The sequence below is a fragment of the Thunnus thynnus genome, chromosome 1 (assembly GCF_963924715.1).
Source record: "Thunnus thynnus chromosome 1, fThuThy2.1, whole genome shotgun sequence".
In the NCBI taxonomy this organism is placed as follows: Eukaryota; Metazoa; Chordata; class Actinopteri; order Scombriformes; family Scombridae; genus Thunnus; species Thunnus thynnus.
In genome coordinates, this window is record NC_089517.1 from 29,571,427 (window position 1) to 29,589,133 (window position 17,707).

Sequence of the window (17,707 nt, forward strand, 5' to 3'; positions counted from 1 at the left end):
TCCCTATTCTTTCCAGAAAGTTCCCATTTAGCACTAAACCAAGGCTTCAATATTGTGCCGCCTCAAAAACATCTGTCGGGGACTTGTGTGGCTACACTAATTACAAATATCTGCAGTAATCCGGCGCCGATAAGAGAGTCATTACTCCACCAGACATTTATCACTATGGGATTGATGACCCATTTCAGAGGCAGCCTTTGTACGGGGAAGTGAAATCGCTGATATCCCTTTTATCCAACATCGCTGCTGAAACCATCCATTTGTCAGGAGGCAAGCTAGTTAGAATTGTAATTAACAGCTATGGACTTTGCCCCTAATAGAATTTTTGCAGGAAACTGCAGATTGACATAGGAGGAGACGAGGGGGGAGTTTTACTGTGTTTTTCTTTTCTTACTAATTGCCACTTGGAGTGGCTGTCTGTTGAGAAGAGCTGCTCTACGCTCTGTCAAGAAAGTGCCACAGCAGCACTCCAGTTTCTCCAAATGCAGAGTTTCTGTACATTTGTAAATATGTAAGCATAGTCAATTAGAGATGTGCATGCACAGGCGCATTGCTTCAATGCAATAATCTGTCACAAACACAAATGCACATTCATAGGTCAAACATAAAATATGCACTTCCCTGCTCCAGTACATCAGTTATAGGCTTCCTCTGACTTTTTCATACTCAAACACACTTGCACACCCACCTACCCACACAGACACGCACAGAGTGGAGCAGCAGATGATCACAGTAGGTAGGGACTAAAGGTCTGGCCACCTGCCGGCCACGTCCCATCTCTGTAGCGGTAATGAACAGAGACAGCTTGGGGACCGCCCTGTGAGCTTGTCCCCCCTCCCAGTCTCCCTGCTTCGGGGCAGAGCTGGGGGCCCTGAGGTGACAGGGACGCCAGAGATGTTCCACACACTGACAGGCAGGTCTTACCTGGCCAACCCGCTGTACACATTGGCCCAACGACACACACACACACACATACACGAACACACACATACACAGGGACGCAGGGAGATACACAAAGACGTGCATGCGTGAGTGCTGTATATATGTGCGCACTGTTACTGTTCACACGAGTTCATGTACATACCCATATGCACAAACCAGAGCACACACAGACACACACACGCTGACCCGGTGTAATTTCTCCAGCACACGGCTGGTGACAGGAGCAGCTGCGGCCGCTACGGCAGACAGATGAAATTTTCATAACTATCTCCTCCAACTTCCATCCTCACCTTCAGGATAATTTATGACCTGCCTGCCAGCCTTGAAGAGACAATATGCTTGCTATGAAATGAAGTGTTCCAGCGGCGTAGGTTATAATTAACAGTGGAGGGGAGAAAGATGTGTGTATATCGGGTGGGAGGGGTGAAGGTGGGGAGCAGCCCAGGTGGGGTGGTTGTGGTAGATGGGGTGGAGAAAATAAAGAGGGAATGAACATGTGGTGTGCATATCTAATGTACATACATCACATACTGGACATTACTTCAGTTCTGTAATTTTAATATATATATTAAATAGCAAGAACACTACCCGAACCAAAGAAATATCTAACTTTAAACAAGTGCCTCTAACAAATCATACACAAAACACTGTGTGAAACCTTATGAGAGTCTGATATGCAGTTTGCATGTTTACTGTGGCCTACACTCACCACACAAACATTTTTCACATGTTCAATATTTCAGCATAGCAATCCTTAATTGGTACAATTTCAATTTGATGTTTTAAGGAGAATAGCTATCCAACCAATAACAAACAGGATTTAGATGAGATAAGCTGTAATGACAGTGTATTTTCTGAGCACACCCTCCAACAACACCATAATGCTATGTTCTTGTCATTTGTTTCTCATGCCTGCCACACATTCTCACCCAATCATGCTCTATCAGCTCTCTGGGATAATGGCTTTGACCAGAAAGAATGTCCTGGTTTTCCTGACTACCAGTAAAACAGGCCCAAACCCATTCCCTCCCCCCCTCTCCTTACCACATTGTCTTTTCCAAACACAAATCTTGTTTCCATATTAAAAAAGGCAGCACTTAATGGGTAACTGTCTCTGCAACAAGTGTGTTGAAATGTCTGTGGGACTTTTAATGACATTTTTTAACTCTCTTTCTCCCTTTCTGTACCGCATTGCATTGCCAAGCCCTAGCTGTGAAATAGATGATTATGAAATGACTGTTTCCATTAAAAACTGTAAGCAATTTAACGCAGTTGTGACTCAGTCATGGATAAGCAGGAAACCGAACAAAGAGAAAGAGAGAGAGTGATACCGATTCCTGCAAGTTGTAAGTCTTCCATCCCCACTCTTAACCACAGAACGAGAGAAAGCATGTAGCTCAACGGCTAATTACTGACTTGTTTGAGAACCAGGCAAGATAGAGGTAAGTGCATATTTACACGGCTTGAACTTGTTTGTACAGTAAGTGGAAGGTAAAGGAATAGCATCATCAGTCATCTTGTTCAAAGTGCATTCCTGCAAAAATAAGACACTCTCTGATGTATTTTCCAGCCTGGGAGCTAACTAGGATGGGAGGACGATTGCTACGGCAACAGCAGCTGTGAGGTTCTGCTGAGGTCAGGACATGTCATGCATAACTGACTGATTGCTAAACAGGGGCGGGTGCATGAGAGAAGAATTCATAATTTACAATCAAGCACACACAAGCACACACCTCACAAACACGCAGGCCACAGTCGATCTCGCTGCACGCATGTAACCAGTCTAAGGGACCACACAGACATGTTTTAGATAAAGACAGACAAATTAGACGACAGAATCGCAGGCTAACCACTGCGCTTGCGTTAATTACAGGCTGGCCGGTGATGAAAGAGACAGATGACATGTCCTTATTTGTTTTCTCCTGCAGCGCCCTAAACCAAGTAAACACAGCGATGCAGATGACAGCAAACGAAGGTGGTACACACAGAGAGACACACAAACAACAAAGATATAGAACATGGTTGTGGGATGAGAGTTCCACCCACCATACACAGGTGTTTGCCCACCAGTACAGTAAAAAAAAAAAAAAATAGAGAAACAAGGGCACAGCCAGAAAAACCTTTGGCTGGCAACTCATGCTGAGGAAAACAGACTGAGCTAGCCCTGTCTGTTCCTCTTGCATAACAGGACCACTGTTGTGGGGGTTGATGTAGAGGCAAATATGGGGCTGCTGTCTGGAAGATCTGATTAACCTGTCACCTCGGGTTGCAACTTACATCGCACAGGCCTGGTTGACAACATGCCCGGACCAACCTGCTGCCAACCAGAACACTGGTTTATGATGCCAACCCAAACACCACCACTACCCTCGCTAATTAAACCTTATTAACAGCTTGATACAACCTTCTCTTAACTGTACCCCACAAACCCTGCTTCCCAAACCCATCCACATGACAGCCAGACAGATTTTTACAGTGAAAGACGGTCAGAGAATGACACGTTGCCTACATTTTAAAATTTCAGAAAGCCCTCTCATTCACTTGTGCAATTACAGCTGAACAGATGACAGCTTTGCTAGAGGTCATTGGGACCCTGTGCTCAGTAAAGCCTTGAGTATATAAAAAGAATGAGTTGTCTTTGGCATGATAGCAATCCCTGCAGTATAGTGCCTCCATTTCTAAGGCTTAAGGAGGTCATTGGCCACATTAGACAAGGCTGTGGTCTGTCCATCTTCATTGTGGGCACGACACTGACAATCTTTCCAACTCCCATCTGGGACAGGGGACCTCCATTGTCTCCTAACTCCTTGCTCCACCCCTGCTCAGGAATGGGGGCGGGGTCTGTCAGAGGCAGCACAAAAGAAATGTCACCACTCCTGGAATGAAGTGCCAGCCTACGAAGGTCTCTCTCCTCCTTTTTCTGTGTCTCTATGCATCTCAACAGGGGTGCAACTGGTAGCTGACAACACTGGTGGGGTCATCCTCAACTGGACACAGCTTCAACTTCGGCTTTCTGGCCTCTCTTGGCCCCAGTTGACCCTTAGTTTTGATGACAGACTGGGCCCTTTGTTTAGCAGCACCCTGTCCAGGTGAGGACAAGAGAGGATGACAATAGCAGGAAACATAAAGCCGATGGAGACTGGGAGACGGCCCTATGGGTCATGGGTCAAGCTGGACAGCTGAGTGATGAGTGCAGCTGTGAACACGTGGACCTCCTTCTCTGTCCTTTAGCCATGTCAGCTGATGTTGCCTTTGTCTTGGGATAAAGACCTCACTAACTCTCAACAAGTTAGAGAGAAGTAATAAACACAGACAACAGATGTACTACGCCACAGAGTGTACAGCTAATATATTGACAACCTAAGTTGTATGGTTTGGGTCAACTGCATGCAAGCAATTTGCCTATAATTAATTTAAAAATTGGAATAATTGCCATTTTAAATAATGCTTTTTATTTCTCAAAAATAACAAAATACAAACTAATGTCAAAACTACATTGACAAGGCACTAGATCTCTCATGGACACATAACTTTACCTGTAGTAAACACTTGCATTATCTTAAAAAGATCTAATATTAGTACTCATAACATAACTTACAAGTTGTCATCCTTGAGGGAAGAAAGGGAAAAAGCTGTTACATAAGTCGGGTTTATTTGTGCAGTCAAATATAATGTACAATGTCTAAATTAATATGAATGCACATGATGTATTTTCATCCCTGGCTGCCATTTTCTCAAATGTTTAAATCTTTTCAGTAGCAGACTTGTTTGCACTTGCCATCTTTTCTCCCTTCTCTAATGTGAGGAGCAGGTCTGTGACACGAATGAAAAGGGCTATTTTAAACCTTGTTACGTATTACCCATGCCTATTAAACAATGAACACACTGCCTCCAAACTACAGCGACGTCTTGATTCATACATCCTGAGTCATCCCACTGTTTCCGATGCCAAAGGTCATTTGCTGCCTACTCTCCTACCGGCCCACACTAATAGATGGGAGGACAGACAGGGTTTGTCAAGTCAGGCACAAACTTGGATCATAAACACCTCCCTCCACCTGTCTCCACTCCTCTTTTCTCTTGCACAGAGGTGAGTCAGGTTTGCACTCTGTTAATCTTTCACTACAGGCCTCCTCGCTTTTACACTGGCCCGCTGGAGAACAGAGGAAGGGAATGAAAGAGGGCTAGTAAAGGACGAGAGTGGATAAAAGAGCAGGAAGAAAAAGCCATAGAGAGGGCCAGATGGGCACCTTCACAGTCCATTTATCAAACCCAATGTGGCCCTCCCCTCCCCTCCCCGCTGCTCTCATGTCCTAAACCCCCATGTAATTCTGTAATGATTTTCATTATCATATAATGACCTTACAAAGCCTACAGCAGTTTGCATGGTCAGTACAAAACTCACAGCTGTTCCCTTCAGTGTTTGCTCGCTGGGTGTGACAAAGCTTTTTTTGTTTAGTTTTTCTGTTGGTCAGGGCAGTGACCTCTAGGCTCTGGAAGGTCAGCATGAGGTCACCTCATCCAGGAGGGTCAAAGGTAGCCATACTATAAGCATACACTCACAATAGCATCACAACAAGTTACTACTGTAAGTACCATAAGTTAAAATATAGCACTTTTTTGAACAAAACTATGGAAGATTGTTGGATTTTGTGTGTATACACTTCCAGTGTTTGTCAACCAGTGAATGCTTCTTTACCTGTATTTGCACAGATGTGAAACAACATCTATGCAATTTTCAAAACCTAATAATTCCAGTGCCTAGTGTTTTGAATCTCTATTGTTCTGGTGCCACTGGGATATGCCATTCCCCATCCTAATAGGCCTGCTCCCTGGAGATTGTGCCTTGCTCTTCAATCTGTACTTCCTGTGTGGCATACTCAACTGCTCTGCTACGGTGCAGTCACCCACCCACATAATAATCCATCTATTTCCAGGGTACTCACGGGGCATTTACCGAAGGGACACAGAGGGCAGCATCTATCAAAGAATTCACCATGTGCATCAGGAAACCCAGTTACCAGAAAAGCTCATAAGAATAAAAAAGATCTCATAACTTTGTTGGCTCAGAGTGAATGAATGGACTGCTTCTGCTAGCAGGGCGAACCGAGGCATCACTCACTCTGAGTGCCTATAAGTCACTTGTGAAGAACCACTGGTCACCGGGTCCAATTTCTCTTTCTTTCCTTCTTGCTAGTACTAAAAATGCCCCGGAGGCAGAAAATGGCAGCTAGCAGGTCCACGTTCCAGTGCACAGAGTGCTGCTTTAACCGGTGTTTAAGAAACAAAAGTCAGCGAGAAACTTAATCAATCAGTGCTGGTTGTTTATGTTTATGTGCCTCTAGCAAGGGTCATCAATCATGCTTTTTTCCGTCCTTATGTGCTGAACGGAAACCATGGAAACAAAAGGCAGTATTATGATAAAAGCCTGCCTGTTGCATATTGTGTGGAAACCTAATTAGGACGCCCGATATAAAAAAGAAGCAAAATGAATCAGCAAATTAATTTCAAACGTCCTATTTTGGTGAGTGCTTTTATGAAAATAAATGAGGGTTTGAATACATCTGACTGAAGTGAACAAAATTTGCCTTCTGTGTATCTGATTCTGTAATATATTCTATCTTTAATTCAAAACATTGACTTTACCTCTCCAGAATGAATTTAAAAAAAAAACACAAATTTTTCCTTCCTTCACAAAGAACTCATAAGCAGCGAATCTCTAATCAGAACCAGCACGTCTCACTTAACATTGCACATAGCCATGTGTTTAGTTTTGTGTAAATGCTATCTGTTGACAGCCACTTGACAGGATGACCCCTGGCTTTTTTGTAAGTGGGGGCGGTGGGGGGTTAGGGACAGGCATTTAATGTGTGTAAAGGGGAGAGGAGATATCTGGAGCAGCTGGAGTTCAAACATATTGTGTGGGACGCTTGCCCTCCTCCAAAAACTAATCTAATCAGTCTTTCACTGCTGATAGAGTAAACGTCTGTCTGCTCCCCTGACAAGGACTGAGCATTTCCTGTCCTGGTCTGTGATACTGCTTGTCAGGATCTTAGGGTGGGCTGAGCTACATATAGGGATAGACATGGTGAGAAGGTGGTAACATTGCATTGTGGGTGGTGGGCGAACCCGGGATGGTGGGGGACAGTGCTGATGTTAGCCCGGGGGTGGGTATGGCAAGATGGTTTCTAGCTTTCAGCACTTGCAGCTGGAATGCACTATCAGAGCAGGCCCTACATCAGAGCTTTGAGGCGGTGGGCGTCGACGCAGCAGAGCAAGGTGTGTGGAAACAGCCTGTTTACAAGGCTCATCTGGATGGGGCAGAGCTAAGGGTCAACTAGAGGGGACGACTCAAAACAGAGGGGCGCCATGGAAAGATGAGGGACAAAACACTACAGGAAGTTAACATATATCTTTCAAAAGGAAAGATGTTGCTTTCAGGAATTTCTAGTCTGTGGATTCTGCCCCTGGCACTTTTGCTTTCTTTAGTCTCTGGATCATGTCTGGTCCAAAGCATGTGTGTGTTTGTGTGTATGTGTGTGTGACACTGAGGTCAAATCTGTTGATAGAGACAATAAGCAGGGAAACATATGTGACCGTAGATTTAGTTTATACATGCATGCCAGTGTTTGTGTGTGTCCTTGCTAGTGTTGAGGGAGAGAGTGACTGAGAGAAGGGGCAGCTAAAATAACACAAAACTGTGTGTGTGTGTGTGTGTGTGTGAGGCCCGTCTTTATCTGAATGAATGGCCAGTGTTCTAATCCCTGCACTCTCTGCCCTTATCTGGGAGGAAGGAAGTGACTGGGCTTATCCAAGACACACGTGTCGTTGTGATAGCTGTGATAGCTGCCAGGCCCTCGGAGCACAAACAAACACCAACCACACCACTGCATATCTGTGGAATTCACATCAGCTCTTCAGAAGGAATCATTGTCGATGCCCTCCCATTGAGAGTGGGACTGGAGTGATGAATCCTGATTATTATGCTTGTTGATGTGATCAAACACAATTTATAACCACAACTTATCTTATGACGATGCACTGCAATTGTATGCATCTTACTCTATATCAAAACTTTGACTTAACTACCTAAAGTACCAGTCAAAAGTTTGGACACACTTTCTCATTCGAGTGAATGGGAAGACGTGTCCAAACTTTTGAGTGGTACTGTAAAGGAAATGAGAAGTATCCTGACTGTCTACATGAGATATTCTCACTTTGTGATAAAACAGCAACAATGTCAAGTGTGCCATGCTTAAACATTACATTTCTTTCACTCAAAACAATATTTTGACAGGACTGTACTTTTCCGACATGAAAATAGGACTCAATAATGGGTTACCTCTGTAATAATCATGACCATTTTACATAAAATGTGACATAAGAAGCAGTGAAGCTCACATAACTGCTCATTTCCAAAATGAGTTTGGAGTTAAACTTTTATATGTACTGTATGCCATTCAGTTTGAGACGGGGTTGATGCACAGTGAAGTGTCTTACTCTCCTTGTCTCACATGTCTGTCAGAGATTTATTTTTCGATGTCCAGTGGAAGGAACAAAGTTGGTGGTACAATGTGTTACCTGTCTCTCCATGTCTGTCTTTGCTGGTGTCTGTCTGTCAAGGCAGATAGCAGGGTCTCTGCCATCTCCCTCCTGCCCTCCCCCGCTTGGCCCTCCTCCTCCACTGTAGCCAGGAACAGCATAGTCTGAAAAATACAAGCAGAAGTCAAAAAATACAGTAGGTGGATCAAGCATAACCACATGAAAAGATGTGCAAAAGAGAGTATAACTGAAAAAAACACAACATCAACATACCTATAATCATTTAATTTTCCGTTTGCAATACAAAAGAACATTGGGCCTCATGTAGGAACATTTTCATATTCTTATCCTAAACTTCTCTCACTTTTTTTTCTTAGAGACTTGCTCATACAAGTATTCAAAATCAGATACAACATCTCTCTTAACTGAGAGTTAGGAGGAGGTGCGTGTTTGTGAGATATTATCCATAATCAATGGCCTTAAACTTCTACATAAGGCTACCTGTTCCACTTGGTTTGTAAGCTAGTTTCATTAAAAAAAAAAGAAATGAGAGGCGATTGAGGGGATGTAACAGTCATGGAGATACAATACATGGAAAATGTTAGCCTATACAGTCAGTGATGATACTCTCTCTGGCACAGCGGAGGATGTTGCCCCTGACAGCGACCTGCATAAAGACCCTGAGGCAGCTGTCAGAGTGAAAGAAAGTTTTCTAACAACTGAAGTTGCCATGCCAAAATATGCCAATGAAATCAAAAAAGAAAGAGAAAAAATGTTCACCTCTGAGCAAATTGGCAAGCCATGATGATATGGTGAATACAATATTAATTTTGCATTAAGTTTATTCTTGTTATGTATTTTTATTTTACTTGATTTCAGACGCAAAGCCTTTTCAAACTGAAAATTCATTCGGATTAAGGCATTGTAATTCTTGAGACATGTCTGAGAAAGGTGGACTATCTCTACATGACTCATATGACAGGTCTGGACCACTTGTAAATTTTGCTCATACCTAAAAGAAAATTCTTTAAGACATCTGGTGAAATCTCTATAAAATCACCTATACGGGCCACTTAAGAACAAATCTGTTCATACACGTAGTTCTTGCTCATTTTCTTAAAACAGTAGCTAAAAAGATGATGGCTGGTTTACTTTCCACTAAATCCTTGAGTAAGACATATCAAAACTATTTGGCTCTTTCAAATCTCCTCCTAAATATTAAACTACATGAAAGCAAGCGGAAAAAAACTACCTGAAGCAATTCCCTCCATCCTTGAGTTCCTATCCTCACTTTAGAAATTACACAGCTCTGAGTCAAGACTCCATTATAACATCCCCGGGATGGCATCATACAGTAAGTCTAGCATAAAGTCAGTTTCACATCAGAGGATGGGCAAATTACACCCAATATTAGAGTGTGAGTCAATTAATCACGTCCTGCACAGCACAGTGTAATGTGTGAGTATCCCCCTGTTGAACATGAATTACAGGCCGGCTTAAAGTGTGACGTGGCACATCAGTGCTAATCTGAGACATCCTGGCAAACCTTCGCCTCCAAGTCCTCAGCAGCCTCTAAGCTGGTTGAGAGGGAGTCAAATGAAAAAGGATCTGGCAGCCCAAATTAAATGCAGTGCTGTCAGCCACACTCAAATCCCTCTTTTCCCTTACCGTCTCCCTCTTCTTCTCTACCCTTCACAGACTCTCTCCCTCTCTGAATATCCTTAAATGTCTGCCCCCCCCCCCCCTCCTTCTCGCAGCCTCTGAGAAGTGATGGATCTGTAACTCTGACTGACTCTGACGCCTTGTTAAGAACAGTCTCTTCCTGTCACATCCACCAGTCAAGCGCGTTCATTTCTTCCCATTAACAGTCACTCGCCTCCCCAGTCATCCAACCCTCTTTTCAGAAAACCCACAATGTAAGGGAACCTTCATTTCTTCTCCTCTCCCTCTTTTTTTAATCCCTTTCTGACAATCTTCCTGTCTGTCTTAATTCATGTGAAGAAAGGTCTGATTGTCTGTGTGTGTGTTTCCAAAGGAGAGGAGTGTGATTTGCAGACAGAGTAATATGCTTACTTCCTCCACACCACACAGGACAGGTGTCAAAACATGTGGCGGTGTGTGACTGATTACACCTGACTCGGAGGAGACACCAAAGATTACGGTGACCAGGAGGAAGCAGGGCCGGCTGTACTCCCTATGGAAACTGTACCTTTCATTTTGGATCAAACCCTGTTCTCCTGGGATGAGTGACAGGCTAAGAAAGTGCCAGAAAGTGCATTCAGAGTGTATCACTATCTCAGCTGGTAGACATCATATTGTCATGGCGGCCCTGCAGCGCAGTTTCAGTGTTTCAAGCACAGCGCTGAAGAACAAGTGATTTGTAGTTGATCTCAAACCTGCTCTGACGTCCTTCTGAGCTTGCTGTAGCTCCTCCCAAAGCCGGTCTGGGAACAGACAGTGCAGTCCAATAAGCTTATTCTAACTGTTCTAACAAAATACAGCCAGTAAAAGTCTAATAATTCACCACATTTACTGTCATACTGACTAAGCTTTAGACGAGTCCATAATGCTTGTACATCATCACACCTATAAATGGATGGCTAATATGCATCAATAAAATTTCGGTCCCAACTAAAAGATGACAGAAATCACCAAAATAGTCCCCTGCAAACACCCTGAAGCTGCTCACCTCTTCCATTAAACATGTTAAACACACACGACAGCTTCTGCTTTTAGGGAGTGTGTGTACATTTGTGGGTGTGTATTGGAAAGCTTTTTTTTATGTTTGTCCTAGGGTAATTTTTGTATTGAGTATAGGTGTACCTCTAATATTGTGAATGTGTGTTATCAAGCGCCCTACCCATGAAAATGTGGGCATGTGTGTTTGCGTGTCAGAGTGTGTTTGCATATGATCTTGTGTTTAGAAGACCCAGTGCTGAGAGAGGCCTTCAGGTTTAGCCCCAGGCTGATCCCCAGGCCATTTAGACACCCCACTGGTTGTTTACTGGTCAAGCCCGGCCTCAGTCAGCCTCAGCCAGACCACAGCCCTTTATCTCTGAGCCAGTGTTAGCACTACTCAGCCCCCTTTTTCCTTCTATTTACCCCTTGATGACAGTAGCTGTCCTCAGCCTCCATCTCTCTCACACTGATGCTGACCACAGATGTCCCCCTGACCCTGGTCACATCCCGAGGTGAACGAGAGGACAAGAGGGACCTAGGTACCCCCATTCTTGGTCCCCAGACCCCAAACTCAACCCTGTCTATTTTACTACGCATAAACATTTCCGGTCCTGTGCAGAAGAAGGGTTGGTAAACAAACACACAGCCAGGCTGAGGTGATATTTTGGTTGGTGGAGAGCTGGAGTGATGATAGTGTTCCAAGGGAAGGCTGGCTGGAGGGCAGCCTGGGGCAGCATACTAACACCCGAGCCAGGACTGTAGCTTAACACCAACAAGCATCTGTCTATTCCATCACATAACAACATGTCACTCATTCAACGTAGAATGATTGAATGGGAAGATTGATTGTTAGTGCACACAGTGCAATATGGTGTACATCCCTTAAAACTTCACAGTATAGCAACCACAGGTCACATAATAGCTAAGAAGCAAGTACTCAAAGAGGGGAAGCTTAAAAAAAGACGCATGCAGAACTGAAGGTTTACACTCCATAAAACGGAGCTACTAGCTGACCACCAGAGTGTCTCAGAAACTGTTAACACCCCATGAAATGCCTTAGCTGACTTAAGACCAGGACTTTCAGGAGACCCAGAGCACTCTTAAGCTCACTGGCACTCTCTTATATAGGAAACCATTTATGCCTGCAGGCCACAAACACTTATAAATACCAAAACGTACCCCCCTTATTAACTATTTTAACAGAGAGGGGTGATTTCTAAACCAAAAAAAGATAATCTAGATGAAGAATAGTTAACTAAAAAGGTAGGTGGTAAACAGACACAAGTAAAAACCAAACATTCCCCAGCTTTTGGCTGGTGGCTGGTGTTAATTTTCCACCATGGTGCCTAAGTGCACCTCTGTCTGTTGGACTGGCAGCCTCCAAGTCTGTCCCCCTGCCACTAGCATGTGTAACAGGCTCAGCAACAGGCCAGCAGACTCCCCTGCCTCCCTGTGTGCCAACATGCCTGTGTGCCCATATGGAGGCAAGCATGGCCCTGACTAGTAATCCATCCTCCTGTTTGTGACTGTTGAGCCACCGCTGGGGCCTTTAACTCATAGTGATGGTGTGCAAGCACTAAAAACCTCCATAAATTCAGTTCTATATTAAAAATTACATTTGCGGCAATAAGCTGCAAATCTAATCCAGGCTGACTACTCTACAATGAGAAAACCGTGTTTGGAGGAAAATCATGATACCTTTTCAAACTGCAGAAGAGACTGTTGACTACTCACTACTGTGTCAATTCATAACTTGAAAACAGGGCCTCAAAGGGTACGTTAAATGACAGACATGTCTTATTCTAAGATCATGACATTTATCGTATGAGTATTTAAAAAAAGTTTTCTAAATGTTAAATCAGTAAAAATAGCAGATTCATGAATGAGGACCAATTGTGTGACTTACTTAGAGAACTATACACCCAAATAGGCTTCACATTACAGTACAGGTAATGCTTCTAAAATTGACATCGACAACCTTTTTATAATCTCTATCATGCCAAACGTGTCTGATGTAGTTGTTTCAGATTTAATACCATGAAAGAGAAAATGTTTCTGTTTAAGATGTTGGTAATTACCAGAGTGGCTAAACTATTCAAGATCAGCGGGGCTTCGACCCTATTCACCAGCACGATGACTTTGTTTTAGTTATCGGCTAAAACACTAATTAACACCTGATAATAATGGCAGGTGGATGACTTTGGGCAATACTATACTAATATCCATGACAGAGAACCACTTTTTTCAGACTATAGAAATAACATGAGATAAACTGAATTTCTAACACTCCTTTTGTCTGTTCAGCCTTTTCCTCTCGTTGCTCCCTGACTTCCTTTAGCCCACCTGCAGGGCTAGTGCACAAGCAAGGTATCTCAAGCTTTAAGGTTCAACCCTTTTCTCCAAAACTCCAGACACTCTACTGCAACAGTCAACGCACAGCTGCCCTGACATCTGATTTCATAGGCCTGGGGAGTGGGAGTTTGGCAGCCTCTTAGCTGTCTCCATCTCTTTCTCCCTCCTAATACAAGAAACCAATATCACTTTGACCGCTAGTGGAAAAAGGCATCAGGCACCTTGCTCGAGGTAATGGATAGCTTCTGCTCACTGATATAAACAACTGGGGAGTTGTGATCCTCTCAGGGCCAGTTGCAGTCTGGACAAGGGATCTGTGTGTGTTTGCAGCATGCCACCGCCAAGTTACTTTGCTCTTGGGGGGCGGGGGGGACTCTCCACCAGTGGAAAATTATATTAGCCCAGGAAGAAATAAGTCCAGACCACATTCACTTTTCTGTGACATCACACTTGCAGTCATAAAAAGTGTGTGTGTGTGTGTGTGTGGGTGTACAAGTGTGCTTTTTTCCTACCGTCTGTGTGCTGTCACATGATTACAGATGGCTCAAAATTGAGGCATATCTGAAATTAAATTTGTTCAGTTTCCATTACGTAAGATTGGTTGATAAAGTGTGAGTGTGTGTGTGTATGTGTGTGTGTGATGTGTGGTGTGTAGTGTGTGTGTGGTGTGTGTGTGAGTGTGTGTGTATGTGTGTGTGAGTGTGTGTATAGGGGAAGAGTGAAAGGTGTCAACATTGCTGGCCAGGGCTGTCTTCCAGACCTTGAAGCTCCACAACCTTTGATAATATCAAAGACGAAACAGTGAGGAAAATGAGAGAAGAAAATTCTATAAAAAATTTCTCTCAAAGATGATTCAAGAAAGTCTTTTCCTTGTATGTCCGTGTGTGTGTGTGTGTCTTTTGAATTACCTGTGCAATAGTGGGCAGTTAGACTTTAAAGGACCCTTTACAATGTTTGCCCTGGACACTTCTTTACAGTTACTCCAGAAATGAACCTTTTACTGTCTTAAAAAGATATAGAAATTTGAAAATAATAACTGCAAACATATTACACTGATGTACTTCCCATCAGTAATGGGTAGTAACTCAGCTGTAACTCAGCCAAACTAAAACCTTGCTTTTGGAATCTCTGGATCGATCTCAGAACAGATTCTATTCAAAGTCTATCTAGATGTTTACATGATAAAACAAGAAAAACAACGTCTAGAGATCCCTAATTTTACTGTGTTTATGTATATGTGTGTGTATGTATGGGTGTGTTAATGTGCTCTCGCCATCTCCGTGGTGATAGAAACCAAGGCCTTTCTGCCAGATTGACCCTTGCAAGGTCACGGGCACCATCAATTATGTCAACCAGTAAAATGGGCTTTGCTACACACAGCAGATTATATGGAGTGTAAAACATTAGAAAAATGTGTCTGAAACATCAGAGTAACATGTTTGAAGTGACAAAGGGTTGGGGGTGGATAGAGACACTCCCAAAAAGGGAAGACCCCTGACAAGTGATTTTGTTTGAAGGCATTGTAACACAGTCAAGTGGGCAGGAATGCTTTCTATGGCCCTAACGGCAGTCCATCTTTTGGGCAGAATACAAGCAGGATGGAGGGACATATGCTTTCCACAGGGTCAAATGAAGCAGAACTCACAGGCTTTGTGGTGCTCCCTTTTGGTGGCGAGAAGAAAAGGCAAATCTGTTGTTGGGTCGTAGTCCCAATGGGCCCACAAATATCACATAAAAATTCACCGGCCTGTTCCTTGCAAGGCTTTTGTCCCTGTCTCATGATAAGGAGTGTGGATCCAGTTGGCCTTAATGGCTAAACCACATAGTTCTTAGTTTGAATGAGCTCTCCAGCAGTATGGAGTTATATTTGTGCCTCTTTCCCGAGCGCATGTTGGGACGTTTTAAGCACAGAAAAATATCTTTTGCCAGGGAAATAAAATTTGGTTGATAAATAATTATCACGCGAAGAATAATTTAATTTAATAGTTGTGTGTTGGCTAATATCCACATGTGAGACAAATCATAACCTCCCTTTCAGTCAGTTATACTCTAAATATTCCTGCTGTGTGCTCACAAACCCTCGGACACTCGTTCACAATGTCTGTCTTTCTCTCTCAATATCTCTGGACGAGAGCACTCTCAGGTTTGCCTGTGCGCTCGCTCAACTTGACAATGTTACAGTGTGCCACAATATCCAGCCAATCTGAAAAGTGGAGTGGGTCATTTCTGATTGGCTGTTTTCTTCTCCAATAAGATTGCTAGTAGTATTATCAGTTACTAGGGAAGCACTGGAAGAGGGAAGCAGGCACACCATAACCGCATGTCATTATTTTATACAGTTTTAGGTATATATCTAGTTTTATGAATTTTCCTTCTGTACAATATTAGCTTGCAACCCACCTATCTTGACAGCTGGCTAGCTAAGTTCTGCCAGAAAATACACAATAGTTAACTAAGCTAGTTGGCTAACTTGATGATTGCCAGCTACACAGACAAGGCATTATAATTATTAATGTACAGTAAAAAAAAAAAGGTTTTAATTGTGCCTGTAAATTTAAATCTAAGATATTGTTGGAGAGCGTGTGCTACATCTTGTTTTGAAACATGCTAAAAGGGTCACTGATAGCAATTAGTAAGTCAGCCATACACTGTAAATATCAAAATTGCTTACTGCAATTTTCAGATTAGCTGGAATTGTGGCACACCGTAACACTCTGTCAAGTTAAATGAGCACGCAGGCAAACCTGAGAGCACACAGAGCAGAGATGTTGAGAGAGAAAGACAGACAGACAATTAGCGAGTGTCAAAGACAAAGCACACAGAGCAGAAACACTGAGAGGGGAAGTAAGTGAAACTGAGTGAGAAAGGTTACAGTAAGTGGATAATAGCAAACACACACATGTATTGAGCACAGAATAGATTTGTTTGCTCAAATCAAATCATTCTTTACGTGATAATTATTTCTGTACAAAATATATTCTATTTTCTTGCAAAAAATCTTTTTTTCTGTGCTCAAAATGTTCCACTGCGCGCTCAGGAATGAGGCACAAATATAACTCCATACAGCAGGCTTGGACAAGGGACACACACTTGTGCAAACCGCTCACTGGCCTGGCAAGAATGCATCATCCATCCATCACAAGGAAGCTTTGAGAGGCGGTTTGACTAATTCGGGACAATGAAGACAGAGCTGGACAGAGATGTTTGCGATGAGCGTGACACTCAAGCACCTTCTGCTCTGTTAAAACCCCCTTTCTCTCTTTCAGTGTATGAAAGCTGAGTCTAGATTCTAGCTAGATAGCAGATTGTGATCAGCACCTCACTCTCCTGCCAGTAAAAAGCTTTTTGCTGACTGGGGCCAAAGCCAGCCTTTCTAAACCCCAGAGTTACAGCGGAACACACACTGCACCGTACTTCAGGTCTTCAAAAATGCTAAACCAATAAAAAGGGTTTCCATCCATCTAGGCACGCTTGCATAGAGGAATTTTGTTTTAGTGGGGGAATGTGCCTGCAGGGGCTGAAATGTGCCGCTAACAAAGTTTTGATTGTGACTACAAGAAGTCTGAAGTATAGTGATTCTTCAATTTTTACATCTGGCTGAAAACCATGGAGTCGCTGTAGTGAAACTAAACAGGCCTTCTTATGCGTCTACTCTGACATCAAATATGAAGGGACTATGGAGGTACAGTGAAAGAGAATGACTACATCTAAAGTACAACAGATTGAGATCTCCAAAGTTCCAAATTCCCTCCCATATAAATACTGTACACTATAATAAAGGCCATGAGGTCTGTGCAGAAACAGCCATGGGCAAACCTTGGTTTTATGGATACATTTAGAGATGAACATGAAGACTTAATCACATCTATTTTGTTTGTCTGTTATATTATTCTGGCAGCTCACTCCAACGCCTAATTAAGGTTTGACGTAATCCATATATTGTCTGTTGCATTATGATTTTGTTTTGTCCAATCCAACATCAGTTCTACCTAAACTCCTAGTATTGATCATTCAAAGCACGGTGCTTTATGTGACATAAAAACAGGAGTGTCTTCAATCCGCTGTTTCCCTTTAGCTCAGTTGTGATTAGAATGGCAACAATTCTCTCCACACTACATGGCTATACAGTAATAGACAATGGCATACACCATGAAGCGGTTACATATAACTGGATTATGGACTCACATACTCC

General features: G+C 43.0%; 1 protein-coding gene across 4 annotated transcripts in view; it reads right to left on the bottom strand.

Moving 5' to 3' along the window:
• fto (FTO alpha-ketoglutarate dependent dioxygenase) overlaps positions 1 to 17,707 on the bottom strand; it is a 121,045-nt gene that overhangs the window by 56,933 nt on the left and 46,405 nt on the right. For all 4 annotated transcript variants that reach the window (XM_067594817.1, XM_067594826.1, XM_067594834.1 and 1 more), the window contains one exon: positions 8,524 to 8,648. In XM_067594817.1, coding sequence (XP_067450918.1) covers positions 8,524 to 8,648 — 125 coding nt within the window. The remainder of the gene's footprint in view (positions 1 to 8,523; positions 8,649 to 17,707) is intronic.